The sequence below is a fragment of the Daphnia pulicaria genome, chromosome 3 (assembly GCF_021234035.1).
Source record: "Daphnia pulicaria isolate SC F1-1A chromosome 3, SC_F0-13Bv2, whole genome shotgun sequence".
NCBI lineage: Eukaryota > Metazoa > Arthropoda > Branchiopoda > Diplostraca > Daphniidae > Daphnia > Daphnia pulicaria.
The window spans coordinates 3,389,768-3,417,111 of record NC_060915.1 but is presented as its reverse complement, the minus strand read 5'-3'; the positions used below and the strand labels follow the sequence as shown (position 1 = coordinate 3,417,111).

The 27,344-nt window shown below is 40.6% G+C and overlaps 8 protein-coding genes and 2 long non-coding RNA genes across 19 annotated transcripts; 4 read left to right on the top strand and 6 right to left on the bottom strand.

Moving 5' to 3' along the window:
• Positions 1-145: 145 nt before the first annotated feature.
• Positions 146-8,840, bottom strand: LOC124329387. Of its 8 annotated transcripts, none has more exons than XM_046788463.1 (21): positions 8,741-8,840; positions 7,020-7,492; positions 6,820-6,957; positions 6,448-6,730; positions 6,252-6,381; positions 6,046-6,197; positions 5,803-5,913; positions 5,655-5,717; positions 5,493-5,550; positions 4,648-4,768; positions 4,350-4,505; positions 3,309-4,275; positions 2,766-3,246; positions 2,592-2,703; positions 1,729-2,530; positions 1,564-1,667; positions 1,181-1,479; positions 820-1,115; positions 653-755; positions 468-557; positions 146-404 (listed from the first exon to the last, which is right to left on the bottom strand). In XM_046788463.1, the coding sequence occupies exons 15-19, from the start codon at positions 1,989-1,991 to the stop codon at positions 725-727; spliced, it is 993 nt and encodes a 330-aa protein (XP_046644419.1). In that variant the 5' UTR covers positions 1,992-2,530; positions 2,592-2,703; positions 2,766-3,246; positions 3,309-4,275; positions 4,350-4,505; positions 4,648-4,768; positions 5,493-5,550; positions 5,655-5,717; positions 5,803-5,913; positions 6,046-6,197; positions 6,252-6,381; positions 6,448-6,730; positions 6,820-6,957; positions 7,020-7,492; positions 8,741-8,840; the 3' UTR covers positions 146-404; positions 468-557; positions 653-724. The 8 variants fall into 8 exon arrangements, with proteins under 8 accessions (XP_046644419.1, XP_046644416.1, XP_046644414.1 ...); XM_046788460.1 differs by having other exon boundaries at positions 4,350-4,768; positions 6,448-6,578; positions 6,681-6,730; XM_046788458.1 differs by having other exon boundaries at positions 4,350-4,768; positions 6,448-6,633; positions 6,690-6,730.
• LOC124329392 (transient receptor potential cation channel subfamily A member 1-like) lies at positions 7,971-9,244 on the top strand. Its single transcript, XM_046788472.1, has 2 exons — positions 7,971-9,021; positions 9,126-9,244. The coding sequence occupies exons 1-2, from the start codon at positions 8,560-8,562 to the stop codon at positions 9,213-9,215; spliced, it is 552 nt and encodes a 183-aa protein (XP_046644428.1). The 5' UTR covers positions 7,971-8,559; the 3' UTR covers positions 9,216-9,244.
• Positions 9,245-10,933: 1,689 nt separating this feature from the next.
• On the bottom strand, positions 10,934-13,430 carry LOC124329389 (zinc metalloproteinase nas-4-like). 2 transcript variants are annotated; one of them, XM_046788468.1, is made up of 9 exons: positions 13,405-13,430; positions 13,097-13,202; positions 12,496-12,671; positions 12,284-12,409; positions 12,087-12,210; positions 11,764-11,960; positions 11,630-11,689; positions 11,356-11,447; positions 10,934-11,241 (listed from the first exon to the last, which is right to left on the bottom strand). In XM_046788468.1, exons 2-9 carry the CDS (start codon positions 13,147-13,149, stop codon positions 11,197-11,199), a joined length of 873 nt encoding a protein of 290 aa, XP_046644424.1. In that variant the 5' UTR covers positions 13,150-13,202; positions 13,405-13,430; the 3' UTR covers positions 10,934-11,196. The 2 variants fall into 2 exon arrangements, with proteins under 2 accessions (XP_046644424.1, XP_046644425.1); XM_046788469.1 differs by lacking the exons at positions 13,097-13,202; positions 13,405-13,430 and adding an exon at positions 12,749-12,857.
• Positions 13,431-13,671: 241 nt separating this feature from the next.
• LOC124329386 (F-box only protein 28-like) lies at positions 13,672-17,673 on the bottom strand. Of its 2 annotated transcripts, none has more exons than XM_046788454.1 (7): positions 17,329-17,673; positions 16,926-17,168; positions 16,696-16,861; positions 16,551-16,633; positions 16,169-16,486; positions 15,913-16,099; positions 13,672-13,738 (listed from the first exon to the last, which is right to left on the bottom strand). In XM_046788454.1, the coding sequence occupies exons 1-7, from the start codon at positions 17,362-17,364 to the stop codon at positions 13,713-13,715; spliced, it is 1,059 nt and encodes a 352-aa protein (XP_046644410.1). In that variant the 5' UTR covers positions 17,365-17,673; the 3' UTR covers positions 13,672-13,712. The 2 variants fall into 2 exon arrangements, with proteins under 2 accessions (XP_046644410.1, XP_046644411.1); XM_046788455.1 differs by lacking the exon at positions 13,672-13,738 and adding an exon at positions 15,708-15,829 and having other exon boundaries at positions 17,329-17,668.
• Positions 13,970-15,260, top strand: LOC124329394 (ADP-ribose pyrophosphatase, mitochondrial-like). Its single transcript, XM_046788475.1, has 4 exons — positions 13,970-14,253; positions 14,329-14,479; positions 14,545-14,692; positions 14,752-15,260. The coding sequence occupies exons 2-4, from the start codon at positions 14,403-14,405 to the stop codon at positions 14,977-14,979; spliced, it is 453 nt and encodes a 150-aa protein (XP_046644431.1). The 5' UTR covers positions 13,970-14,253; positions 14,329-14,402; the 3' UTR covers positions 14,980-15,260.
• Positions 17,674-18,391: 718 nt separating the features above from the next.
• On the top strand, positions 18,392-19,708 carry LOC124329405. The gene is made up of 5 exons (XR_006916783.1): positions 18,392-18,622; positions 18,688-18,816; positions 18,887-19,026; positions 19,091-19,158; positions 19,222-19,708. It is a non-coding gene; the product is annotated as an uncharacterized LOC124329405 (long non-coding RNA).
• A 136-nt stretch (positions 19,709-19,844) lies between these two features.
• On the bottom strand, positions 19,845-21,261 carry LOC124328472 (FGGY carbohydrate kinase domain-containing protein-like). The gene is made up of 5 exons (XM_046787243.1): positions 21,063-21,261; positions 20,641-20,996; positions 20,504-20,578; positions 20,156-20,436; positions 19,845-20,087 (listed from the first exon to the last, which is right to left on the bottom strand). The coding sequence occupies exons 1-5, from the start codon at positions 21,259-21,261 to the stop codon at positions 20,006-20,008; spliced, it is 993 nt and encodes a 330-aa protein (XP_046643199.1). The 3' UTR covers positions 19,845-20,005.
• LOC124328471 (FGGY carbohydrate kinase domain-containing protein-like) lies at positions 21,096-22,015 on the bottom strand. Its single transcript, XM_046787242.1, has 6 exons — positions 21,995-22,015; positions 21,926-21,962; positions 21,788-21,862; positions 21,490-21,727; positions 21,297-21,424; positions 21,096-21,236 (listed from the first exon to the last, which is right to left on the bottom strand). The coding sequence occupies exons 1-5, from the start codon at positions 22,013-22,015 to the stop codon at positions 21,361-21,363; spliced, it is 435 nt and encodes a 144-aa protein (XP_046643198.1). The 3' UTR covers positions 21,096-21,236; positions 21,297-21,360.
• Positions 22,016-22,034: 19 nt separating this feature from the next.
• Positions 22,035-22,292, bottom strand: LOC124329412. The gene is made up of 2 exons (XR_006916791.1): positions 22,244-22,292; positions 22,035-22,179 (listed from the first exon to the last, which is right to left on the bottom strand). It is a non-coding gene; the product is annotated as an uncharacterized LOC124329412 (long non-coding RNA).
• A 761-nt stretch (positions 22,293-23,053) lies between these two features.
• LOC124329384 (WD repeat-containing protein 76-like) lies at positions 23,054-25,856 on the top strand. The gene is made up of 10 exons (XM_046788451.1): positions 23,054-23,111; positions 23,207-23,848; positions 23,926-24,134; positions 24,203-24,490; positions 24,556-24,734; positions 24,810-24,882; positions 24,941-25,076; positions 25,146-25,339; positions 25,404-25,522; positions 25,588-25,856. Exons 2-10 carry the CDS (start codon positions 23,622-23,624, stop codon positions 25,735-25,737), a joined length of 1,575 nt encoding a protein of 524 aa, XP_046644407.1. The 5' UTR covers positions 23,054-23,111; positions 23,207-23,621; the 3' UTR covers positions 25,738-25,856.
• The last annotated feature ends 1,488 nt before the right edge of the window (positions 25,857-27,344 follow it).

Genomic DNA, 27,344 nt, shown 5'->3' with positions numbered 1-27,344 from the left:
CGAATCCTTCGTCTCTCATCGCGTTGGAGAAACGGGAAACGTAAGGGAATGACTGGGGAACGGCCGAAGTTCCAGGTCTGGGTGGAATTCCTGGAAATGGTTTGGCCTGACTGCTTCCGGCTACCGATGTTGTCGTCGTCGTTGCTGTTGGTGGTTGCGGAGTAGGTGCTGGAGTCCCATCGACCGAATCAGATGAATTGATTCCTTGTTGGGAAAAGAAACTGGTGAGACTTTCCACCATGGTCGAGAGCCAGAGACGATAACGAGTTCGTTCTTGGTCGTCGCCTCCGCTATCCGGCGCTCCTGGCTGTTGAGAGCTGGGAGCGTTGCTGCTTCCACCGTCGTCACCCATATTGTTTAGCTGCACATTAACTACCTGAGACAAATACTCTCTCCACAAAAGCCTGTCAAATATAATTGGCAGGTTAAAAACTGCTGTCCCAATGAATCGATTAACATTCGTTTACCTCATTCGCTGCTCAACGCCTCGGGGTGAACGAATGGGACTCGACTGTCGCCAAGATTCGCTGCCGTTGCGGCGGACTCGGCCGTCACATCTGAAAGAGTGGGCCAGTAAATTAAAAACATGAACATTAACAGTCAAATCAATGATAAAATGATAAATGTTCGTCCCAACAGAGACGAATTTTACCAGTGTCTGTATCGGAATTGTCTTCATCTTCTACAAGGCGAAATGGGCGATAACGTCGCGGAAATCCAATGTTTAGGCTACTATCCATCCGCCCGAGGATAATCTGTTTCGAATAAAAGTGAAAATATTTCACTTGTCAGGAAGTCATAAAACGAAACCAAATTTACCTTGACTCGAAAGAACGAGCTCTTTCAAAGGCATCTCTTCTGGCTCGCCAATGGCGGATGCTGTGCAGGACATTAGAGGCCCACGGCCCGCCACGGGATGATACGCTGCTATCACTAAAACTGGCCGCGGACGCACCACCGCCGTCGACCAAACTTTCTCTGGCGGCCGTGGAACCATCGGTAGTTGTGCCAATGCCGTTGGCTACAGCGGCTTCGTTCAGCTGGGCCAATATGCCCATTGTCTGACGCTGAAGTCGGAAATGCGACTCTAGACGCTCCATCAAAGGACGAAGTGACTGGAAAAAATGGCAAAAATAACAAATCAATCCACGACAATTTCATTATAATCAGAGAATGTTACCTGATCGCCGGAACGTTGTCCAGTTTCCAGATTGACTGGAGCAGTGGCTTCCGATGTCGAATGGTGAGTCGACAGGGATCTCATTTGGTTTTGAAGGGTACGCCCGTGGAAAATGCGGTTGAGCAGTGAGGGTTTTCTTCGCTGGATTCCCAAATGGCGGGCGTGAAGTAGCGAGTTGCTCCTGGGCGAGATGTGTGAATTGTTGCGGCGAGTCATCCGAGAGAACCGAGATCTTCTCCAGCCGACCGATTGACTCGATCCACGATCCAAACTCGGCATCACTTCATTGAATGCCAAATCTTGACAAAATTTAAAAGAAACAACACAAGAAATTAGAATTAAATTTTCAAGTTCTGATAGGTAATAACGTTTACAACACCCACCAATTTCCATGGAATAATCACGAGAAGTTCCCGGCTGCGGGTCAATTTGTTCAACCGGATTAACTGGGGGCGAACTAGGACCACTCTGATAAAGACTCAATTGCCTGTAAAAACCCAAACAAAATGGAATAAATTGAAGCCACAGCAATTTCAATAGAATTTTACCGGATAGGATATCTGGTGTCTCTTCCGGCAACAAAATTGCGTCTGAGTCTCGGTTCATCGCGGTGATGTTGGAGTCCAATTCGACGCAAACGGCCAAACAAATAATTGGCGAATCGGCGGCACTGAACGGGTGAATAAGCTCGTGATCCCAGGGCCATTCGTCCGCTGCTGTTGAACTGGAGATCGCTTTCAAGGATCGGGCCGCTGTTGCTGCTCCCGGCTGTCCCTCCGGTTTCACGATTGTACGGGAAATGATCCTTCATTTCATGGGAAATGGTCCTGGAGCTTGTTGTTACCCGTCGAGGCCATTTCGGTCGTGTTGACCGACATGGTGGACCGGATTTCCGCTTGCGACTCTCTGACTTTGTCGTGGAACACCTTGAAGAAGATGGCGCTCGTCTCGGCCGACTGCAATTTCGTGTAGAGACTCCGCTGGATGACGGGGTTGCCGCATTCCAGCAGGGCGATGCCCAACTGGACCGCTTCCATGAAAACGTTGGGCGATAACGACGACTTCATGACCAATTCGGCCACCAAATCAGAGGTGCCTTCTCGGTCCAGGTACACTTGCACCTCGTGCAAACACATTTCACCTCACGACAGGAGACGCCCTCCAGGTCCGTGGGTTGTCAGCGATGACGATTGTCCCACACCGCCTCCAACACCACCAGTACCACCAGATAATGTTGAATGAATTCCAGCGGTAGAGATTGCGCTTCCGCCATTGAGCTCGGTCTTCTTAGAACTATGAGAGGCTGGTTTGGCAAAGTAGCGAACTAAAATATTCCCCCAATGCGTCTCCCTGATAATAATTGATTCATTAAGGTAATTTTATTGCTTTCAAATCACAATAAAATAATTACCTTTTCGCCATTGTGAACATCGAAATTCATCATCTGACGTAAGGTGTTGAGAACTTGGATACAAAGTTTTTCCTCCTTGTCCTCCAGCAATCGTTCGGTGTGTTTAATCATCCTTCAATAAAAAAGAAATTCCAAGTTAGATCAAGGGTCAACATAAATACAAGTCGAATTTACCTGCGAATGGATCCGCCATTGTCACACTTTTTCCGTGCTTCCGTGCCAGGCTGGAAAAGGTATTGCGGTCGGTAAAGGACATCGACGATAACGGAGGACTCGGCTTGAACCAAAGGATGCAGTTGAGCCTCTAACAAGACGACAATGTCTTGCAGGCCCTCAATAACTGTCCGATCAAAGCGGACGCTCAACTGCGACTGCGAAGATTCCCGACTGAGATGTGCCGACTGCAGACGCGACGATCGAAATATTTTGCTGGCCTTGCTCCGTCCTCCCCGACGTTAACCAGTTCTTGCATGACCATGTCTTGACACTTGCGGATGAATTGGCACACGATCGTTTGCAAAAAGTGGAGATATTCCACGTAACGGCCGTGAGTCTCGATGCAGTGAACGAAATGCTGGACCACTTTGTCGCTCAGTACGCTGCACAGTTGGGCATTGTCTTGGAAGATGGCACAAACCGTTTGAGCTTCCAGTAACTGAAATGACAAAACAAATAAATTTGAAACATTTTAAAGCCTAAAAAGTTAAATGAATTTACCCCAGGAGTGAGAAAAAGTTCCAGGTGTTTATGAAGAAGAGCCTGATTGGGTTGATTCCCGCGGCAAAAGTTTTGCAGGAATTCGTGAGCCAAGCGCATCAGCTCATTCATCCTCACGTCTTCCTTCGTCGTTCCTCCGTCTTCCGGTCGTACGTAATTTGGAGCAGGTCCAACACCACCGTGTGAACGCCCATGTTTCTCAGGAGCCGTTGCTCGTGTTTGCGAGGCCTTAAATCTCCACCCAACGATCCGCCTCCTGATCCACTCACGCTGCCGCCACTACCACTCCCCCCTCCGCTGCCCACAGATGACGTCGTGGAGAGAACGGGCTGAACGCAAAAGCGATTCATCCTGGCAAGAATTTGCTGAATTTGCTTGTAGTTGATGGCTTGCGATTCATCCAGCGGAGGACCAATGTCCAGGTCGATGGCCGATCCTTGGTTGACGGAGGAGCTGAGCATCGGCCCCTGACTACAGGTTTCTTGTTGGGAGGCAATGGGTGATCCTGGATGATGCTGTTGTTATTGTCCAGTGACATAAGTAAAGAGTCCGGCTGGCCTTGCCCTTCTTCGTCCAGTATGTCTAAAGGTTCCTTTTTTATGGCAACCATCTTTTCGTCCTCTCCTCCACCATTGATACCTGGACTTCCGAATTCGGCCTGTTTCTTGCGCAAAGAGAGCGGCATGGGAGACTTGGCGAATCCGGCCGTTCCCAGGGCTAAACTAGTCATGACGGCGCCCATGTCACTCAACGACCGCAACACACCTCCTCCATCAGGGGCTTCCAGTTCTTGATTATTGCTATTTGACGTTTGTTGCTGCTGTCCTTGATTATTTCTGTGAAAATATTCGGCATCGGCCGGGCTGGACGCGCTGTCCAGGATGTTGAGCAAAGTGCGAGTAAGTGACAACAAGTCGCTGAAACTGTAGAATCCAAAATAAATGAGTTCCCTCGCCAGTTTCACCACCTATTGGGAAAAAAGCCCGAGTTAGACGCCATCTATGAGTCGAATTGAAAATAAAAAACTGAAAAACAACTGACTTGGAACGTGAGTTTGTTTTGATCCTTGCACTGGAGACTCCAGGCTTTGTGGACCACATTGCAGAGATAATCTTGCTTCGACGAAAATCATGGTCAATCTGAATTTCTGGTAAACGGCCTCTTTGTTCTCGTGCTCCGGCAGTTTGTTGTCGTAATCTGCGATAGAAAGTTGTTTGCTTTGGGGATCTCGGACCACAGGCGGGCGTATTTGACAGGCGTGACTGGCTCTTGCGGGTCGCGGTCAACGTGCATGTGGAGCAGAAATCTACAAAACGAAGCACAAGTGCGTGAGACAGACCAACGATGTTGCTGTACAGCGAGTCGGCCCGGGTCAAAGTCGTCGGGTCCAGTTCGAAAATGGAGGCAATTCCGTTGGCGTGAGGTACGGGCACTGGGTGGTAAACTGGGCCGTTGTGCACCTAAAACGAAAATAGCAAGTGTTCATTGTTTAAGCGTTTCTAATAAAGAATAACGCATCGATTGTCGGCGACAATCGATGATCACAGATTACGTGCACTTCAAAACAAAATCAAATAGAACGAGCGGAAGTGAACTATAGGAACTATTTAGAAAAACAAAGAGCGCTCGAGCTGATGCTCGTTGACAAACGGACAAAGGTAGACAACACCCCCTTGTCACGAAGAAAGGCAAAGGATGAAAGGGTTTTTCTGACATGGGAACGAAAAACGCAGAATCAACCGACGTCATCAAACTACTCTTGAACAGTAAAAAGGCGGGCGTTGGTTAGCTTATTCCTATTCGTGTAACTTAATTCCAAGAAGGGGAAGTGACTAGCGTACCCTATTCCAAGAATGTACTTGACAGAAACTTGTAAGTAGAATTCATCGCAAATGTTTAGTAATTCAATTTAATTTGAATCGAATCGCATGTTCGAACTTGAAAAAAATATTTTAAGTTTTCGTTTCTAAAATTGAAGAAGAGCAAATTTAATGCACTATCAGGTATTTAAAATGATCGTGATGGCCTAGTCTGCAAGCTAATTGGCCTTTAACACGACAATAACGGATATATCCACAGCATCTCGAACTGGAATTTCTTTTTTCTCCCTCTCCTAAAAATAGTGGGGGGACTTAAATAGTTCCTGTTTACCTCAGATACTTAAACAAAGAGAAAATACAAAACCTCGAGGCCACGGTGCTCTCCAGCTCTCCCACTAGTGAAAGGGTAGGTTCTATGACACCTGCGATAAGAAAATGTGCATTTAAATGATAAATTTAAACATTACCAGTTTGCACAGAATTCAGTCACGTCTATTCTAATATATGAAAAAAAAATGTCCCTTACTTGACTGAGCAATACAGTACCCCTTAAGTTCAGGCTCGGCCTCCAAGTCTTTTGTTGATCACCCTGAAAAAAAAAAAAAAATACAAAAAAACCAATTGCATCGCATCAATGACAGAATTTTACCAAAATTTTATTAACCAAATTTTACTCGAACGATCGTCTGCTTTGAAGTTGTTCTCCAAGAGTGGCGCTTGAATTCCCAGCACGATCTGTGTACCAATCAGTCATGGCGACGTGATATACAGTCTGGCAAAACCATCTAAAAGCAGAAAATGATAAAATGAATCGCAACCAAACATTATCGGTGAGTAACGCCGAGTGTCTTACTGGTTGAAAATTATAAGCGTTGAAGTAACAACATTATAAAAGTAAAAGAGAAAAGTCTGATTACATTTTGTCCTTCAAACAGTCCTGACTGTCAGTCAGTCAGTCGCACCGAGTCGCACACAAACACTACCACGAAACAGATAGCTAGTCCCAGATTCTATCTCAAATTATTCATTGGTTATGTGTTTCATTAATCTAATCATACAAGGAACAAGCCTGGGAAGAAATGGAATTTAGTTTAACATGAACAAAAAAGGAAAAATCATATACCGGTGGGAAATCTTGGATGTCAACAAGGGTTCTGCCTCTTTCATTTTCATGTTGATAGGTGACACACTGACACATACAGATTCCAGAATAGTCAATATTTATCTCCTGAATCCAAAGAAACTCAGTGGACCTTTAAAATAAAATCTAATGTACATTTTAAAAATAAAGAATTTGTGTAGCAACATACTGATACTACCTTGTTGAGTTCCATCCAGACTGAAACAAAAAGACAAGATTCTGAGAGCACCAACCACATCACAGCCGAGCAACCATTACCAAACTCAATATCCTCCAAACTTAAACTGTTATTCAACAAGTTTTTCCCTTCTACAATTACAGTGTCAGACCCATGTTGCTTAGATAAGTTGAGGAATTCCATTCACTGAATTAAAAAAATGTAAAAATTGCTTAATAAGCCTCTCAACTTACACATCACACCTGGTGTTGGATTCCTTTAATTTCTTCTCTGCCACATTTCGCTGAAAGGTTAGTCCGACATTAAATGATGAATAATATTCAAGAATATATCACATGTTTACCATCATTGGAAATTTAAGAATAAGCTTACCAAGGATATATGGTGTCTCTAGTTTGTGATGAGTCATAATAGCTCCATGGGTCAATATAACAGAGGTAGAGGGAAAATTTTGGGCATAATTCTTCAGTTCATGGGTTTTCCATTCTTACATATTAAACAGTTTCTTGACTGCAAACCATGAAATGATTGAATCTTAAAGGCGATTGTCTTAACATATCTGACCGACTCACACTTGCAGTTGCAGCAGAAGACGCAAGTCGTTCTTGACAGTGAAACAAAAGAAGGTGGTGTTCCGTTCGCCATGTCAAATTGACAAATTCTCCGGGAAAAGCTGGAAGATCCCTAGGGCGTTTCCTTTTTTTACTCGATTAATTGTTTATTGATCACCTTCAAGGCGCCACTTTAATGTGAGTCCCCCCCCCCCGTATCAACGAATGAAATTAAGTGGATTGAATAAACCTCCTTTGCAATCAAGCGAACAGATCGCCTCCAGAATAATATAGGCTACTCCACTCGATTTACCTAAATGTAGTTTTGTCCGCCATTGACAGTTGGCACGAAAGGTGAGGAGCTGTCATTGTGCCAGGATGCAGTGTTCAATGAAATCCATTAATCCAGCTTGGATGCCCAGGCCAACACCCCCACGTCATTTCAGGGAATGGGAAGGGAAAAGCCGAAAAGGTGGATATTCCCATGGAAGCACCTGGGAAAACAAAATAGACATAAAAATGAAGAATAGTTATTACACCATTAAGCACCCGCACAAATCGTTGGTCATTTGAACGATTTTTCCTAATTAAGAAAAGTCGACAAGTTTATTTCTCTGCACAAACACGGCCAATTCTTGGCGAGCCTATTACTCTACGCCTTATCGTTTTTCTTTGATCGGTAAAACAGGATGGCGAAAACCCAAATAAAACTAAAACCGGTCATGGTCGACAGGAGGAGGCCGGCATAATATGCTGGCAATTTCAGTGTTTGTTTTGTTTTTACGCCGACGCTCTAATCCTGCCATGGCATTTCAAGCTCAGAAAGGAATTCAAAAAAGATATGACAGTGCAATGCTTCATCGAACTGAATCAAACGAAAGCCAATGAATTTGGAAGAGATTGGGCTGACGGCGGGGGATGATGTTATCAAAGGACAAACAAGATACGACAAATGAGACCATGCACACATAGGTGGCGCGCTATAATGGGAGGGGCCCTTGGCGATAAAAGTGAGAAAATTCATTCGCGTATAGCCTAATCAGTCCATTTCGGTTGATTCAACACTAACGGATACATCACACACCAGTGCGCTTGGCCCACCGAAAAGTCGAAGCAGCGAATAAAGGAAAACTAATTTTGACTTAAAAACATTGGTGAATCGAGACTGTGAATAAGAAAAACCATCATTAAAAGTATTCCAGGTATGGGGCAATATTTGGGTGGCGAGCCCCGGCAAAAGTTGCTCTACGTGTCCGATGCTGATAACAAACCTGTTGGAGATAAGCACGAAATATCGGACTCTGAGCTCTTTCGATTTTTGCTCGATGAAGCTGCAGAAGCTGAAACAATTCAAATGCCGGAGATTTTAAAAAACGTCGACAAGAATTGGAAAATCGTTGAATTTGAAACGAACCAAAGCCGGAAGAAGAATAAATCGACACGGCACGTATTCGTCGTTTTCAAGACGACAAGCATCTTTTCGTTAAGGCCATCAGCCAAGTCATTATTCTTTTTCCACAACTGGATCGAATAGAGAACGCCAAGAATTCACTGGAAATGGATGACATCATCAAAGAAGAAGAATTCGATATCTCTTTTTTCGGCAATACGCGCCAACAGCGTGAATTGGGTTAGACGTTTGCTGGAAATAGGAGCCGATCCCAGCAGACGCAACAACAAAGGTCTCACTCCGTTTCAAGTGTCAGCGACGCAAGAAAAAGCAAACGAAATTCTCGACTTACTTCTGGCAAGCGACAAAGTTGACATCAATGAGGGTGGCAAATTTGGATTGACTGTCCTTCATTTCGCACTGGCAACATCCAACGAGACTGCAGCTCGCTTCCTGTTATCAAAGGGAGCTGACCCCTACGTCGCTGATGAAAACGGTGTCACTCCACTTCACTTGGCGGCAAATTTTCCAAACTCCTTGGACAACAGCGGACAGAATGTGCTACACGGCGCAAAGCAAGATATCCGGGGGCAAAGTGAAGACATTTCTGATCCTTTGAAAGGCGCCCTGGAGGTAATAGGAAATAAGAAATTCAAACTCAAACGATTACGAGTCCTATCCTAAATCTAAAACAATTATGTCATTTACTTTTTCTTTTTTCGGTCCATCCCTGGTAGATTGGCAACCCCTGCTGTAAATTCAAGTTGAAATTCCTCCAGAATCTCGTCCAGGATCTAGTCCAGGATCTCGCCCAGCAGCTCGTCTAGCACCTTGTCCAGCAGCACGCCCAGCAGCGTTGGACGGTCAGCGTTCACCTTGGAATAAATACAGAACATTAACAATAAAAACAAAGAATTATGGTGGAAAGCCTATACCGTCAGTCCATCCCATCAGTGCAATTTGCCAGCCAATTATATGTTGTGGCGTTAGATCATTACTTGAATTGACAACACATCACATATCCATCTAGTTGGTTGTTGCCCAGGACAATCAATGCGTCTTTCTGTCGTCAGCCAGAGAAGTTATGTCATCATCAAGTGCAGTACAATGGTCTTTGCATATTAATCAAAATCGTTGCATTACTTACGTCAATTCAGAGGCGTATGACCATTGACCAGTCTCTAAAGTAAAGGTGGTGAATGCCAACCGGATTTCTCTTTCTTACTGGCAAGACTATGTTGGTGACTTATAGGCATCTCCTGTCATGATTCCCGTAGTCACCAATAAAGTGGTGAGACTGGACACCATCAGTAACCTATACAGATGGGTACCGGTCGACGTTGGTTTCTTGTTGGTCGTCATCGACTAATAGGGGTTTCAAGGCCGCCTTCTTTCTTAGTAGTAGTTGGAGTTGAACAACAGAATATTTCGAATGAATGGAGACAGTTTGACATCAAAGAGCAACTGTAGAAACAACTTACCACAGCGACAGCCAGAAGAAAGAGAATCGGAATCCATTTCATTCTATACAGGAGATTTGGGGGTTCTAAATATCCAATGCTGAAATGGGTCATCCTTTATACTCTCGCCACATTTTTCTACGTCTATAATAAATTAGAGCCCTCTTGTTTACACTCACTTGTGCAAGGCTAAAGCCCAACCGAGACGGTTGTAAACTATGCAGACCTGCTTAAGCACAAAGAAAGAACGTCATCAATTCAATACATGAATTCTTTGGGTTATTTTTCTATTCACAACTTTCTCAGAATAGTAAAATAAAATAACAATAATAATAGTAACTTACTTGCCAGTTGCCCTACATATTTCAAGTACTAAAATCCATTTCTTTCCACAAGATAACAAAATTTGTCGAGCAGACGAACCTGTAACCCCCTCCCCAAAAAATCCACTCGAGCTATCCACCATCTAGCGGTCAAACCATTCATGTTGAAAATTCCAAAATTCAAACAAATGAAATTTTTTACCTAACTAAACGACATCATTAAGTGAGAAAAAGACGTAGAAAACAACTTTCTTGGATTTTTTTTTAAGGATCGAAACGATGAGTTGCCTCCTGCCAGAGGTTTGGGAAAGCTCGACAATCTCGATTGTGGCTGATCTTTTCCATCAAATGGTTTCTGTCATAGAGGATTGCGCTTGTGAAAAGTCATTGTCGAATAGTTTACCGAGTTTTCTTTTGATATGAAACTGAGATTACATCATAAACTGTCAAGTATTACATGAGGTTACCCAAAGAAACACATTTCCTGAACGAATTCTTTTGTTCTCAAATAATGAATGGATGAATGATTATGATTGGATTCTAAAAATTGGTCTTATAAGTTTGTATGTTTTCAAATATTTAAAAAAAAAATCGATTTGTGACGCCAATTTCAAAAAGCCAATCAATCCAATATTGAAAACTAAAGCTTTTGCTTGATCACCAGAGGTAATTGTGCTGATTCAGTGATTGGTGACCTAATAAAAGGGGGTGGTTTTGTGTTGCGGTGTTTTGCTTCTCTCAAAATTAACAACTAATTATATACATGCTATCAAGTGCAGCCAACCACTTCGATCATGTTTTACAGATACGTTTGGAATGTGCGCCTATAAGGCAGGAAAGATCCCAACTGAAACGTGCTAATACCCTGCACCAAAACATGGTAAAATTGTGAATGCATAAAACTGTGTACGTAATTGTTAACAAAACATGGACAACGGATAGATATTTAGAAATAATACGTGAATGGTGACGTCTTCAATTAGGATTCGTATACCGTTGCAGCCAGCAATGAAGCGAACCGCTGTTTAGAGCTTGCAGTACATCCGGTTGAGTTTCATCATAACATCCAGCTGAATGGGAAACGAAACAAGAATCAAACATTTGGAGACAAAGCGTAATTAACCAAGTAAATATTCACTTGGTACACGTCATAGCTAAAGGATTAAATATTTTTTGACACCCACCTTACTAAAACCATATCGCTGTCCTACAAGGGCACGTTTCAGATTTTGTGTTGTTGTCATTTCAGTTCCCAATCCGTAGTGCATCACAGAACCTGTGCACACGCAAAATTAAAGAATGTACTGTTGACGCAAGCCAATCCTTATATACGAGTACTTCAACAATTAATCATACCACGTCTTTAGGCAACCAAAAAAAGGCATTCTTTTGTCGATTGTGCAAATTGCTCACGAATATTTAGTGATTAAAAGGTATGTACATGATGATTAAACTTACCGTAGTCGTAACTCAGGATTAGGCCTGAACCAGTTGCAATAGAATACTGTGCCTCCCAACCTTAAAAAAATAAATAAGAAAAGTTGTCATTTTTCTCTGTCCACTATTTCAGAAAATGGCAAAGTAAAACTCACTCGAATCAATGTTTGCCCAAATAACATTGACATAATTGTCGCGATCAGGGCGAGTGTGTTCGTGGTGAAAGCCGACGCGATGCATAAGCTCGTGCATCGTGGTGCCCGTTTGCGGGGCGTAACAGGCCGGAGCCAAGTTGACCTGGTGGGCTCCATAGTTTTGATAGTAACCGAGTCCCATTGAATTACAACTCCAACTATGTTGATAGAAAAAAAAAAGAAATTGACGAAAGTACAGAATAACAGCAGTAGCATAATTGCGTAGCCTATGTCGCGCTAATTAAATAAAATTTGAACCACCATCCTTTATTGTGTTTACTTACCCGGTAATGTCCAATCTCCTGATCTGAACGTAGTCGACTTCATTCGTTCGCGGTACAAATCGGATGCAAGTGTTCTTGTGATATGCGTTCATGGCATTGCCAATCGCACACCGACCTTTCGCATCTAATTCGTACAGGGAAAAGAGGCTTAATCTGGCAAATCTGTTGTTGCTGTGTTGTATCAAATTTAAAGTTACCAAATGTGGAGTCGATTTCATAGGGGATTTGTGAAGGATTGGGCCATTTGTTTCCCAAATAGGCATTTTTACTAGCAAACGGAAACGGTATGATATCATTTCCCTCCGAATTATTTCGGTACGTTGCTAAGCAAGGCAAGGTAAAAATCAGCAAAGTTAAAGGCATAAATAACTGAGGATTAATCAAATACACTTGAAAGTCAGTTCCTTACCCGATTTAGCGTACACTGGTATGCAATTGAGTTCAGCTTCAGTCAGTGGGGGTCCGTATCCCGCCGATTGTCTCATTTCTGATGGTCGAACGGGGTTGCCTGCGATGCCTTGGATCATCCAGCAGAAGGACCAAAGGACAGTCAGAATTGCCGCTGCTTTCATTTCCATTTCCTCCCTTTAAGAAAACAAGAAATATTAAGTGAAGTGCATGCTATCTGAATAACAATAATTGCAATTGCAATAACATCTTACAACAACGAGCAGCTATCAATCGAGATAAGTTCAACTACAGTTCTGCAGTTCAACTGTTGATATCAAGCATTGGGACGACTGGTATTTAAACCCAGTTCTACCTATTTAGAGTGACGCTATTGGCGGCGCACATGTGTGCCCGCCTGATAACGCACAACGGAGTTGAACGAATCGTTAGCTACTTGTATTAGGAATCGAATTTAGTTGCACCTACCCCCTTCATAACTAACAAATCTCCAAACAAAAGGCTTCTTTTTTGAATCTCACAACCACGTTGGTGATACTTAACTAAATTTCAAATTCTTAGTTAATAACACATGATCATGATTAAAAAAACTGTATACTAACTTGGTCTCATGGTCTCCAATAGTCCATACATATATTATTCTGAAAACAGCCATCTGCCATCAAATCAATTTACGTATTTTGATTCCTTCTCGCCAAGCAGATAGCCCTATTGAGAGAAAGACATTTGTGTAAGCTTAACATTTTCATAGAAAAAATTTTTATCCTCTATACCACTCTATACAATGGGAAATTTCCACCATGTTTGGATCAGCAATGCTGATCGAAAACAAACTGCAAACCACAAGTCCATTTCAAAGTGACATGCCTTATTTACAATAACTTAACTTTCTTTTTCAGTGCAACATAACCTTATTGTCATTTGAGCAGATGAATCTCTGAACAGTTATTATTCCCTAGAAAGCAGAAATAAAAATGGTGCATTAATTCAAATACACATTTAAAAAAATACATATCATAACATTTTATATGTTACCAGGACTGTTACTAATGTGTAGTTTCAAGGTACAAGATTAACACTGAAGTTCAAATAAATTTTCATCATGATGAAGTGGTGAATTAAGTATTTATTGGAGAATCTCTGATTGAATGGCAGATCTAATAAGTAATAACACACCATCTTATTTTGTTTGCCTTCAACGTTTCACTAATTCATCTGTCAATCGAAATACTCCGTAACATCGTCTGCACGAGAAGAAGTTGTCTAATAAATTTTAAGATTTTCATTTATCTCTAATGAGTAATGAATATGTCAGAGCTATAGATACCTGGTCAGTTCATGGCTGTGTTGGCTTCCCTATCCCGGTTTCAGGGTAAACGTAAGCCGATTTTCAGGGGGTTTTAGGGCGGAGCCTGTCAGAAGTTGTGAAGTGGAAACTTTAAAAAGAGCCATCTAGTGATAAGACGTTGACTTTCAATGAATGATTTCGGCGGCCATTTTTGTGTATTACGTGAAAGAAGCCTAACCATAATTTCTGTAAAAATGGTTGGCAGGTGTGCAGTTCCCGGTTGTAAAACAACGTATTACAAGTGAACTCTAAAAGAAAATGGTGTTACTTTGTTTGCAGTTCCTAAAACTTCATTATCAAAATGGCAAGAACTAATTCCATGTAGTAATTTGACGAGCACCTCACGTATTTGCTCCCGTCATTTTGACGAAAGTGACTTTAAATCAGGAAATTAAATGAAATGGGTCGCTGGTATTATCATTAAATTCAATTTTTTTTGTCTTTCGTGCTGATTACGTCATCATTCACGTTTTTATTTGTATTCAGGGGTCCAAATCATGCTGCTGATTTTATTCTAACGCGCTGGTTGAGAGACCAAGCAAATGGCCAAAAGATTTTGAATGAAGATACCAAAAAACCTATCCTTCAGTTTGTCGGTATCCAACGGCGTAAGGGGGATGAATGGGCTATTCCAGGCGTGAGTCTTTTTTAAAATAATAGAGCATAACATTTTTTGGTTTCACTGACTGAATTGTGAAATAGGGCATCCTTGGTTGATGCTGGAGAAGATCCTGCTCATGCTGCTCAGAGAGAATTTTTAGAAGAAGCTATGGATAGTGAAAATTTAGAACAAAACGAACTAGAAGATATCATAAAACTAGTCAAGGGAATGTTTGATCAAGGGCTATTGGTAAAAAACCTAACTAACAAGTTAAAATTTGTGTTTAATATCGTAATATGATTTTTAAGATATATCAAGGTTACGTTGATGACTCCAGAAATACAGACAATGCATGGATCGAGACTTCGGCAATAAATTGCCATGCTGAATTTCAAGAGGTCGATCATTGCCATTTGAAAGCTGGAAGTGATGCGAAAAATGTAGCATGGATAAAGATAACATCATCATTGAATCTTTTCGCTAGTCACATTGATTTGATAGAAGCTGTTGCTAATCGTCATCAAGCCCACTGGTGATGTGTAATGTTGTATAATATTCAATAATTGTTTTTCTTATTGAATAACCTGCGATCATCGAACTTGCAATAATAAAAACTATGAACTTTATAAGAAAGTTGTTGGTCAACGTGAAGGTTATTTTCAAAATAGTGTATTCTGCCCCCAAGTCGAAGTAAGAACGAATTGCTTTACGGAGGAAACATAATCAAAAAGTAGAGGTGACAGCAGCATTAGTTTTCATCGAATCGAGCGAACAACTTTGTTTCCAATAGAAACAAAGAAGTGAAAGTACTGTAGGGTAATAATAGAAGTGATCAAGACCACAAGAGGAATTCGAGAGAATTGATGGTGACATTGGTTCTAACCAAGAAGAATGATTATCGAAACAGAAGTGCAAACGTTACCAAAAGAAATGAATCACTTTTTCTTAAGGACACTTAGAAAGATAGGACACTTAGATAAGACTTAGAGGTTTGACAGTTGGATACTTCTACCTTTTTATTATTGTTCACTTCTTGTAGAAAAGTAAGCTGTGATTGGCCAATGAGTTTTTCATAGACCCTTCCTGATTGGCTGGCTTCACGTAGTAGCTGACACACTCACTAGAGGCGCTTTTTAAAGTTTCCAAATCGGCTTACGTTTACCCTGAAACCGGGATAGGGAAGCCAACACAGCCATGAACTGACCATGTATCTATAGCTCTGGAATAACGAATTAACGATTTCTAAATCAATTCAAAACCAGTATTATGCATAATCAAACTTTTATTTCATGAACTGTAACTGAGTTAATAACATAATTTAAAAAAAAGGAAATTACAGCTAAATTCCCGGTTTCAGCAAGCGATTTATAGATCACTTGTTCAACTCTAATATAAATCGAATAAAACCGGTAAATTAATTTTGATTCACTTATAGGGAAGATGTAAAATGTGTGAATTTAGTAATTTACCTTTCATCTTGCGCTTGCGACTACTTGGAGGCGGAGTTACCACCGGCTGAACGTGGACGCCCACAGCCTCGCTGTTGCTGATTTTCCGTTCCAGCTGGATAAACCTTCTGCTGGACTCGCTGGCCTGTCTTTCTAGAACAGCAATTTTCCTGCCTTGTTCAGCAATTTTCCTGCCATACTCAGTTACCTAGACGGGATAATGAAATGAGCACCGAATTTCAACATTTTTTTTTAAACTCTAGACCACAATGTTTACCTTCGTTTTGAGATCGACGATCTGCCTTTCCTGGCTGTTGATCAGTAAGTGATTTTGCTGAACTACCAATTCGATTCCCGACTCAGAATCGTTGTCGGCGGCATCAGTATCGCAGCTATTGAAACGAGGCGAACTGTTGCGGATGGCGGTGTTGATCATCTGGTTTCGCTTCATGGTGGGAAGAATGTGTTCCTCGAAATGCTCCATTGCCATGGATGAAATGTCTGTGAACTCTTGCAACAGTTCATATGACTTTGTGAACGAAATATTTTTGAGCACCACAATTTCCCTGAGCAGTCTGTAGCATTCATCTAGTACCTAGTGAATTTACATATTGTTTTAATATCACATAGTAATGGAATGGAAGAATCAAAAGACTTACTTTTCCCGGAATGAAACAGAACATTCCATCATTTATGTACTTTTCGAATGCCATTGACAAGAAATTCAGGCTTAATTCAATGCCTAAAAATGGTAGATTTTTAATGTTAAAAAAATTAAAATGGATAAAACAAAATTAATTGTACTTGTTAAAACATGAATATGACTTGCAAGAGGATGAGCTCTTCTCTCAGATTCCTTTCTCGGTAACTTGGCTTTCATCTCTTTAAGACAGCAACTGTGAGATCGTCGAACAGATAAGAAGCCTTTATTCAACATTTTTTGGCACACTTCATTGAAGTGACGCCCAACCTAGAGTAACAAGAACAGAATTTAAGTATTTCGATGTAAAATTGATTAACAATCAATTTCATACCAGCCTCAACTTAGCGATTTCATCATAAGACAAATGTGAGAGTATTTCTTGGAAAACATCATCATTGAGTGATAACAGGGTAATCTTTTTATCATCACTAGAGGACGAAGCATGTCCCTGTGAATCTGTTGTTTCCTTATTTCCTAAATACTTTCCTGTGTGGAACAATATTTGTTCAGGTGAAAGTCTGGCACAGACAACAATCGGTTGTAATATTGGACTATGAATAATCTCGTTTTGGTCCTGTTAAACAAAAAGGAAACCATAATTAACTCGATGATAATCGACAATGTGGCTACTGGAGTCTGTAAATCATTTCAACAATCGTTTCTTTTTAGTTTCTTTTATCAAGATATTACACACAAACAACAATTAAAGTGAAAGGAATAAAATTTTAACTGACCATAGTGCCGGATGCAGAGCTGCTGACAGATTGCATGGTGAGGTGTTCAAGAAAAATTATTTCAGTATATGCTTAGGTGAATCAATAATAAAAAGAACAATTAGCCTTCAAAACAGAAAACCGACTAACACGAGGTCAACTAGATACTAGATTCTCAGATTAAAGAAGTAGCTACGTATTACAACAGGCCTGCCAACTTTTGAACTCGACGACAAACTTTGTTCTACCCACAGCTGACTCCGTGGCGCCACTAGACAGACTTATGAAAATGTACAGCTAATGCGGTACTTGCGGTAGACTTTAATTAAAATGGTTAAAATGAATAGTCCTGCAATAATTTCTAGCATCAGAATTGAAAACAACACGACAAAATAAACGATTTAAAAAAAATGTTTGACTAGGTGCCATAAAGTCTGTTGAAAAAAATGGACTAGGAGATTTATACAACGAAAAACCCGTCAAATCAAAACGAAGTTTCAATCAAGTGAAAAAATTATCAAAATCACAAGCCACACAATTATGTAGTTTGCGCTGATTTAGCTTCAGGCTTCCATTACGGCGTTCTCTCTTGCGAAGGATGCAAAGGTACACAATTAATTAAAAATAATTGGTTTCGTCATTATTCTAACCAAAATCCATTGCAGGATTCTTTCGGCGGAGTATAGTGAAGAAAGAACTTTACCAGTGCAAATACGACAACACTTGTGAAATTGACATGTACATGAGGCGCAAGTGCCAACAATGCCGGTTGAAAAAGTGCCTGACGGTTGGCATGCGCTGTTTTGACAAGACAAAGCTTTTACATTTAGAAAACAAATGAAACAAAGCCAAGTTTTTTTCACACATCAAGATCACATCAAAGTCTCATACTTTGAATAGAAACAGCTGTGATGATAGGCCTACAGGTGCCGCAATTGTTGACTCTATAAAGGCAACATAATAGGAGAGGCCTTGCATTCTCAACTGCAAACCCACTTGGCATAAGAACATTTTTGATAAATAATCTTAAGGAATATTTAAACTGAATTCTGACTAGTATGGGTGGGATTATTCCTCCAATAACCGAGATCTACATATTCAAAATATCTCTCATATTGTGGAAACAGCCCTTCAAAATGCAAATTTGGAAGTCAAAGATCTTGACGCTATTGCAGCAACAGTAAAACCAGGAATGCCGCTTTCCCTGGTAGTAGGCACTGAATTTGCCAAGAAACTGTGCAAAACATGGAATGTTCCATTCATACCCATTCATCACATGGAAGCCCATGCCCTGACAGCTAGAATGGTGGAAAAGGTAAAATTCAATTCGATCAAGTCTGGCTTTCTCATAATTTTCACGCAACTGTTTAACTTTGGAAGGTCGATTTCCCCTTTCTAGTGCTCTTAGTCTCTGGTGGACACTGTTTACTGGCTGTGGCGAAAAATGTCGATGAATTTCTCTTGCTGGGAGAAAGCGTCGACAGTGCCCCTGGAGAAGTGCTCGATAAAGTATGGTTTACATATTCATACCGCAATAATATAAAAACAAACTACATGTTTTATTTAAAAAACACAAAAGGTTGCTAGAAGACTCAAATTGAGAAACATGCCTGCCTTTTCTACTTTATCCGGAGGGAAAGCTATTGAAATGTTGGCTACGCAAGGCGACGTTACTTCCTTTGAATACGGAAATCAACCAATGTTTAAATAAAATGATTGGTAATGAGAAACTTTTAAAATTACAATCTTTACGGGAAAAAAGTAATTCTGTATGTTTTAAAAGTTCCTTTAGCTTCACCGGATTGAGAGAAAAAGTCTACAAACATATAGGACGCGAAGAAATCATTCACAGTAAGCTACAGACAAGATTTATCTGGAGAAAGCCAAGTAAAAATTGATGTGTTTCTTTTGCAGACACGGAAGCAAATCAAGTGCTACCGTCTGCTGCCAACTTGTGCGCAAGTTTCCAGCACGCTCTATTTTCCCACATCTGCAGACGACTACAACGCGGAATTCATTACGTGGACATGAAACAAATGATACCGGAAGGCCCAAGAAAGTTGGTACAAAAGCCGCTTCCTTTCGTGACTTGTATGATTACTGGTGACAGACGGTACGGTTTAAAAATTACCTAGGTTGTATCCGGAGGCGTGGCATGCAACGACTACTTCCGCAAATACCTGAGCATTATCTGCACCGAAATGGGCTACACCCTTGTTTGCCCACCGCCGAAGCTATGCACCGATAACGGAATCATGATTGCCTGGAACGGGATGGAAAAATTGACGGCAGGTATTGGAATCGCCAAAAATGCCGACGACATCGACGCCATAGACATTGAACCCAAGTAAACACATTTAAAAAAAATTCACTTCATGACGTGAAATTAAAATTATCCTTAATTATAAATAGGGCGAAATTAGGCGTCGATATGACAGAAGACGTGCGGAACATGAACATGATCATCTCTGAAAAAGAAGTGGATTAAATTGCTGCCAAAGAAAGTGAATGTTAGTCAGTAATAAAAATGTCTTGAACTAATTCGACTACATTCTATTTACATTAAATCAACTTTAATACATCCAGCTAGGGAATAACAGTCGACTAAGAAGAAAACACTACAGTTGATAGTTGTTCGTCCATGCAAGTGTGGTTCACTGGGTAGAAGGAAATGGAATGTCGTCCTTGCACTTACAATTTAGTTGGAGTTCATGATCTTTTCATTATCTTTTTGATCCTGCAGCATTTTCATAAAGACTCTGTACTTGCGATCGTGGAACCTGAAAATTTAAATCGTAAAATTTACTAGAATAAGCGCTCTCACGGTTATTCGATATTTCAATCGTACTTTCTGTCTTGTTGGTTCGGTTGAATTGTTTTTCCATGACCACCCATTTTGATCATTGCTTCGTTGAGAGAGGAGAAATGCGTTGAAGCGCAGGCTCCTCCCAGCATCGCTGAACCGAGAAGAACAGACTCTTTTTTGTTGGGAAGAACAACGGGCAGACCAACGGCGTCGGCCATGGTGGCAGCGAACAAGTCGATTTTGGTCAATCCACCGCAAAGCAACAAACACCCAATTTCAACGTCGCGTTCTCTCATAGATTCAATTATATGACGAGTCCCATACTAAAAAAGAAAATAATCATTAGTTTATTATCTACAAAAATGCTGCGTGGGAGGTAAGATAACTTACGCATAAAGCCTGAATGGTGGCCAGGTAATGCAACGCTAGGTTCTCTTCTGACGCGTCCAAAGTCATACCGCAAATCTACCAATAAAATATTTTAATGTCAGTTTTATTTTTCCTCCAGATTTTCTGTAGTGCCTTACCATGCCTTTAACATTAGGGTCCGCTAAAGGAGAGCGATTACCATGAAAATCCGGCCACACATGGACATCTTTAGTCAAATTGGAAAAGGGTCGTCCAGTCGGGCGTGACATGGTATGGAGGATTCGAGAAAGTTCTTCTGCGATGGAAATCGTCCACGGCAATCGCTCTTTTAACGACGTATAACACGGATGCGTCTCGACGATATGGTCCAATAATTTCCCAGTAGCGCTTTGCCCGCCTTCCAACAACCACATTCCTGGCAGTAAGACATAGGCATATGGACCCCACACTCCATTGACAAATGTCGGTTGAGATACGCTCAGCATATGGCACGTTGAAGTACCGCAAATGAGTGCTGTGCGAATGTTGATTTAAATATTAATGGTGTTTACAGATTTATACATCATGTCTTCTCAATTACCTAGTCTCTGATCCACTGGAGCATCGGCATGACAAGCAAATAATCCAAGGGCTCCTGCATATGCATCAATCAGGGAAGTGTCGACCGGAGTGCCTGGTTTTAATCCCAACTCATGGGCAACAGAAAATGTCAGACCTGAGCCTTGTGGAGAGCCAGGGAATTTGATGTTGCTTCCTGTCATCAAATTGAATATTTTCATATATATCTGACAAAGATGTGACTGTCTTAACATACCAATGAGACTTGCATTGTTTTCTAAAAGTTCTTGTAGTCCAACTAGCTCAAACAAGTCACTGGGTCAACCATGACATCCAGATTCATCAACTATGTAGTTCCATTTGCATATCACACTGCAAAGGGATCTAAACGAAAACATTTGAATATGTAATGAACGACTCGGATGTGTTTACTACAACTCAAATGGTACCTAGCATCACTATTAGTGGCCTTCCATGTCAGAAAGTCTGACAGGTCCATGAATCTCTTAGTCTGATACCAAGTATCACAGAGATTTCTTTTAAGCCAAAGAAGTTTGGGAAGCTGCATCTCAATGGAAACTTTTCCTCCAACATATTGAAAGGCAGAATGATTCAAAGCATTGATGACTTCCGTCTCTTGAACTGCTCTTTGGTCCATCCACATGATAACATTTTGCTCGTGTTCTCCTACATATTTAAAAATAAAGTTGAGCATGTATTATGATTTGACGGACATTAGCCTAGTACCTGTTGGGCTAACAGTTATTGGCTTATCTTCATTATCAAGAGCCACTAGCGAACATGTAGCATCAAATCCAATTCCTACAAATAAAATAACATGCCAACAGTACATGAAAATCAATCCTAATGCCACAAAAAACGAACCTGCAACAGAATCTGCATCAATGCCCTCAACCACTTCCTACCAAAGAAATTAAATTTTCAAATTAAAACTAGAAACCAAAACATGAACATATAGTCGAATAAGTTTACAAATGACTTTGCAGCAAGATTCCCAAATATCATCAGATGACTGTTGATAAAAATCGCCTTTCGTTCCTTTTGGATTCCAAATCTTTATCTCGTGGGTCGCATTTTGCAGCAATCGGCCGGTTTGATCAAAAATTCCAGCTCTCACACTAGAACAATATACTGGACGATCAGTGCAAATTGTTAAGCTGGACAAATTGTCAGGATTTTCACCTTGCTGTGCCAACGTCTACACCAATGAAATATGGTCTTCAAGGTCGCGCCAATGTCAAAAGTAGCTATTGTACTTCACGCAGCGTTGCCAAGATGTACAAATTTCTCCAATAGTCGATAGAATTCGATAGAAAGAAAGAAGGTTTTTGAGTATTTTCTGGCAGGAACGTATCATCATCTATTCATCTTGTCCTTCATTGAAGTGACCAATTCTTCTTTCAGGAGCGGCATGTATCCGTCAAATGGGCACAGGGAATGTCCATCGCACCATGAGTGTCCAGCGGAGCGTTGCGTGGCCAAGTAATGTTGGATTAAGACAAGTCGACCGATACCTTTTTCAAAATATTGCTTAGCCTCTTCATGGATATTCTGCATCGACGAATCGTCCAATCTTTCAAAGTTACAAGCTAGATCATCAATGGCCATCGAAAAGGAATCGCAGTTTTTCGCGTTTTCCATTGCTTCTCGATTCAAAAGTTCCCAGTGTTTAGAAATAAACAGTTTCCTGAAAAATTAAGGAAGATAATTTACTACATCAATCTAGTCGAACCCACACATAATCTCTGTTCATAGTTTTAGCTCTCATATTTACTGAAAAGTTTTCTCAGTTCTATCTATTTTTAAAAAGTGTCTTATTACCTTTTTTAATTTGTATCTCCGATCGATGGGAGTCGGCTTGCGTGTTTTTCTTTTTCAAGCGCCGAGTTTCCGCAATTTAGTGACTTTTCCGCCGCATTTACCGCCTCCCAACGGATAAACCATGAAAATCGTCTGCTCAAATTCTAAGTGTTGCTAACTTGCTATCAAATCTTGTGCTTGTTCCTTGTTGTTTTAAGGAATTCTCTTACCTACGTACAGTACATCTTTGGTAGGCAATACATTTTTTATCAATTCACCTTCTATAAGAAGATAGTTTATGCCAAGTTTTTTTGTTACTCACTTGGTTGATCCCATGTATAATAGGGCTACAAATCAAAATTGCACAGATATTTTGCTTCTCTTGGCATCATGCAGAAAAGAAGCTCAACATTTGCAGATATGTCATTGGTTAACTCTGCCCCAAATTCGTCAGTGGATTCCTCCTAAAAAGAAGCCATTAATTGGAAAACACCTCACACTTCTTCAGCCATATGTCCGTGTTGTAAGACTTGATCAAGAAACTCTCAGAAGGTTATTATCATCAGTCAGAAAAGCGGTTGAAGATCAATCTGAATCTTCGGAGGAGTCTGTTGAGAAAAATGAATCTGAATGTTCAGCAGAGGAGTTAGCTGAGGAAAATGAATCTGAATCTTCAGAGGAGTCTGCAGAAGAAAATGAAACTCCTGTCAAACAAAACAAAACAAGTGAAAGAAAAACGAATGCAAAAGCCACTTCTGAAATGTCAGAATATGAAAAGCAAATTCAAAGAAACATAGAAGAGAAAGAGAAAATGTTCCAACAACTTATTGGAGGTGCAAAAAAGGATTTTATGAAAGTAGTACCGAAGACAAACTACAATAATGTTGAAGTAACTAAGAAGAAGAAGAGGAGATGCCACGACGATGTAAATGAGCAGGAGTTCAGAGCTCTTAAACGTTTATACCGGCAAAAAAATATGAATAAAAGGTATCTTGAGAACGCTTTTCTTATTGATTTCAGCATGAGAAATTTCGAAAATATTTATGCACACTATTTTTTAATAGCAGAGACCTGACCTCGATTAGTAGATCTTTGAGAGCAAGGAAAACTCCATTACCAATTCAAAATTATGATGAACTTTTAGGGGGACCTTCAGAGGAAAGCTCAGAGGGATCTTCAGATATCAGCAATGAATATGAAAGACCTGTCTACAGGAGGAAAACGAAAGTTGATAAGGCCATAGAAATTCCTAGTCGCAGAAATTACACAAGACGTAATTATGACAACAACAGAAAATGACCTAAATAATCTGCTATATACAAGTTTTCCTTTTAAAATTAGAGGATTGGAAGAAAAGTATGGACCCAGTCACTTTGGCTGACGCGAAATTGAAACATAAGTCTATTGTTGATAGCAAATTCTTCAAAGAAATGATTCCTTTGCTAGAAAAAGAAGGTGAATCGGAAGAATTACCTGTAGACCAACCAGATTTTTTGAAATTGATGAAATCCTTCAGCATTCACGAGAAAGGAGTGGCCAAAATATCTCAGACCGATATAAAATGCCTTACTTGGCATCCAAGTAACTACAAACTTCTTGTTGCAGTCGGTGATCGTTACGGAAACATTGGTATTGACATATTGTTACCTTTATTTGCCATATTTCATGATAGTAAATCTCGACAATTTACACAGGTTTGTGGGATATTGATAAGCTTGATGACAAGTATCAAGGTGTTCGGGCTTTCTGCAAGGTCCACACAATGCAAATCAACTGCATAACTTTCGACCCTTCAAACCGAATGCGACTGATAACTAGCGGTGATGATTATTGTCTTCGAAGTTTGAATTTGCATTCTAACATCTGTGAAAAAGTAATGTACACATATATTTTTAAATTATTCAAAATAAGGGCATTTTCCCTATTGTTTGCCACCGCTGTCTGTTAGATTTTCCATTCATCATCGAGTAGGATAACTGATCATGCACAGAAGAATCGATCCACTTTAATCGTGGCGCACAGTAAGTCCATTAATGAATAGGTTCACGAGAAATCAATCCCCTAATTTTCAATCTACAGAAAATGCAGTTGTGATTGACATGCGGACAGGATCTTGTAGAATTGAAAACACGATTCAGTGTTTTGAAAATATCACCTATACCATTAGCTTGCATCCACAGGACGAAAATCTGTTTATCGCTTGCGGTCGCACCGGGTAAAAGTTATAAATTCATTAAATCAGATCATGAAATTAACAACTTATTTAAAAAAAAAAAAACAATAGAGAAATAGGAATATTTGATATGCGATACACGGCGACAAATGACGTTGCCGTGCCAGTCGTTAGTTTTCCAAAGGCATCAAAACGAATTAATGGAGCGTCTTTCTCTCCTATTACTGGAAACTTCGCCTTGACTACGGGTGCCGATGACACTATAACATTGTACGATGTCCAGAAAGGAAAATCCGAACCAGAATGTAAAATCAAATCAAATTTTTACCAAAGTTAAATTTTTAGAATAAGATGGAACTCCATTAACAGGCATCAAATCCATCCATCATAACAACTACGTTGGACGTTTCCTTGCGCCATTCAAGGCCAATTGGCATCCTCAACGCGAAGACGTTTTTATCGTTGGCAACGCTGAAGATCCTAGTCGGGTAATTAAAATGAAAACATTTCTTTCAAATACAAAGGAACTAAGCAAAACCCATCATTTCAATAGGTTGAACTTTATGGCGCTCCATCTTGCGAACTTCTTCACACCTTCGAAGGGGATGTCTTGGATTCAATGACTTCCTTAGCCACCTTTCACCCAACTGTGCCTGTTTTTGCTTCTTGTAACTTGTCTCGAGTTCACATTTTTCGTCCGTAATTTCGCGACTTTTAAATTGGATTTAATTGCGCAAGGATTTTTAGATTATTCCCCCTTGAAATATTTTTAAACCCGCAGTTGAACGGTCTGCACACTGCATATTTTATGCTATTTTCGGGGGCCGCGGTAAATCGTGTGCGTGTGGCGTGTAAATCGTGTACTATACGCGTGTATTTCGTCTGCTCCTTCCCGTAGACCGTAGGAGCTTAAGGCCGTGGTGGAAGGTTATTCCCTTGCAGCTGTTATATGGTTTGGAAACCAACAAGGTATTTCTGGAATTGTAGACTGATAAATTGTGTAGTTAGATTAAATTACAAGTGCATATCTGGGCTCCCTTCTTTTCTGTGGCCCCGTTTCACTAACTAACCACTAACCAACGCCCGCCGGTGGTCACTCACCCGCTGTGAAACCAGGAGGAGGGGAGGACTCTGGTCGAACGGGGACTTGGTACGAAGGCCCATGATCTTTGGGTCATGAGTCTAACCCGGAAGCCTAGTATGACTAATCGCTCCCCAGAAAAACTTGCTTAATCTTAGTATATTAGAGTATTTTAGGCCTTGCCTAAACCACCCAATCAGTTCACAATTAGACACTAAAATTTAAAAAATTTACGCAAAGGCGTAGAGGTGAAAAACTACAGCAGCAAACTAGAGACAAGTGCACACCGTGCAAATACGTGGAATACAGAGGATTTTTGGGCCCATAGAATGCCCATCGGTACGTCGATTACCCGCAGCAAAAACGCTGGAGGTATTTTTAAGTATTCGAGGTCAGATGAAAATAGAGCAAATTCAATGAGGGAGGAGTATCCTTTATTGGCCCAATTTCAACTCATCATCGTTTGGTAGCGAACAGCCTTGACACTTATTTTGTCTCTCCTCTACCAGGCCTCTGTTACTGCTCATTGTTGTCCCTCCTACGATTTACTTTTATTGGCAAGGGCATCAGATTGTCGATGATATGGGCGGTCAACCGGCGAAATTTAGCATCATCCATCTTTTATTTCCTTTTTTCTCAACTGTAATTGCGCCATACGCAAACATGGATTCTCCATCTTGTATATGATTAAGAAACTACACTTAACAAGTTCTAAGGAAATTTTGAATATGATGGTTGGTTCTTCTTCTTCTTGGTTTACCTCAACTACCAACTACTAATTTTAACTCACCTGACCAACGTGATTATTCGTACTTGTGCTGATTTATTTTTTGATTTCGTGAAGACGTAGAAAAAGAAAAAACGTTGAGAAAATCAAACCTTAAGTAAAGATAGCGCTTTGGTAGTTGATTCAGGCCGATTCCTTGAGCCAAATGGAACGAGAGGTAAAATCATTTTACGTCTGGTCTTGATGTTGTCGTAAAGGGGAAACAACTCAAATGCTGTCACTTGACTCAGTGGTCACAGTAATGGGTGGAGATGTGGTATAACTGCTGTATCATTGCCTGTTGATTGTCATTCGGTTGTAGGATGGGTAAACCTGAGATGGCACCTACAAAAAAGATACCTTTAGCTCCTCAGTTAGGTCTGCACTGCACGTCATTTGGCTTTCATCATCCTGAATGGAAGTTTCAAAAATTTGTTTCAAATTTCAAAGTTCATTCATCTCA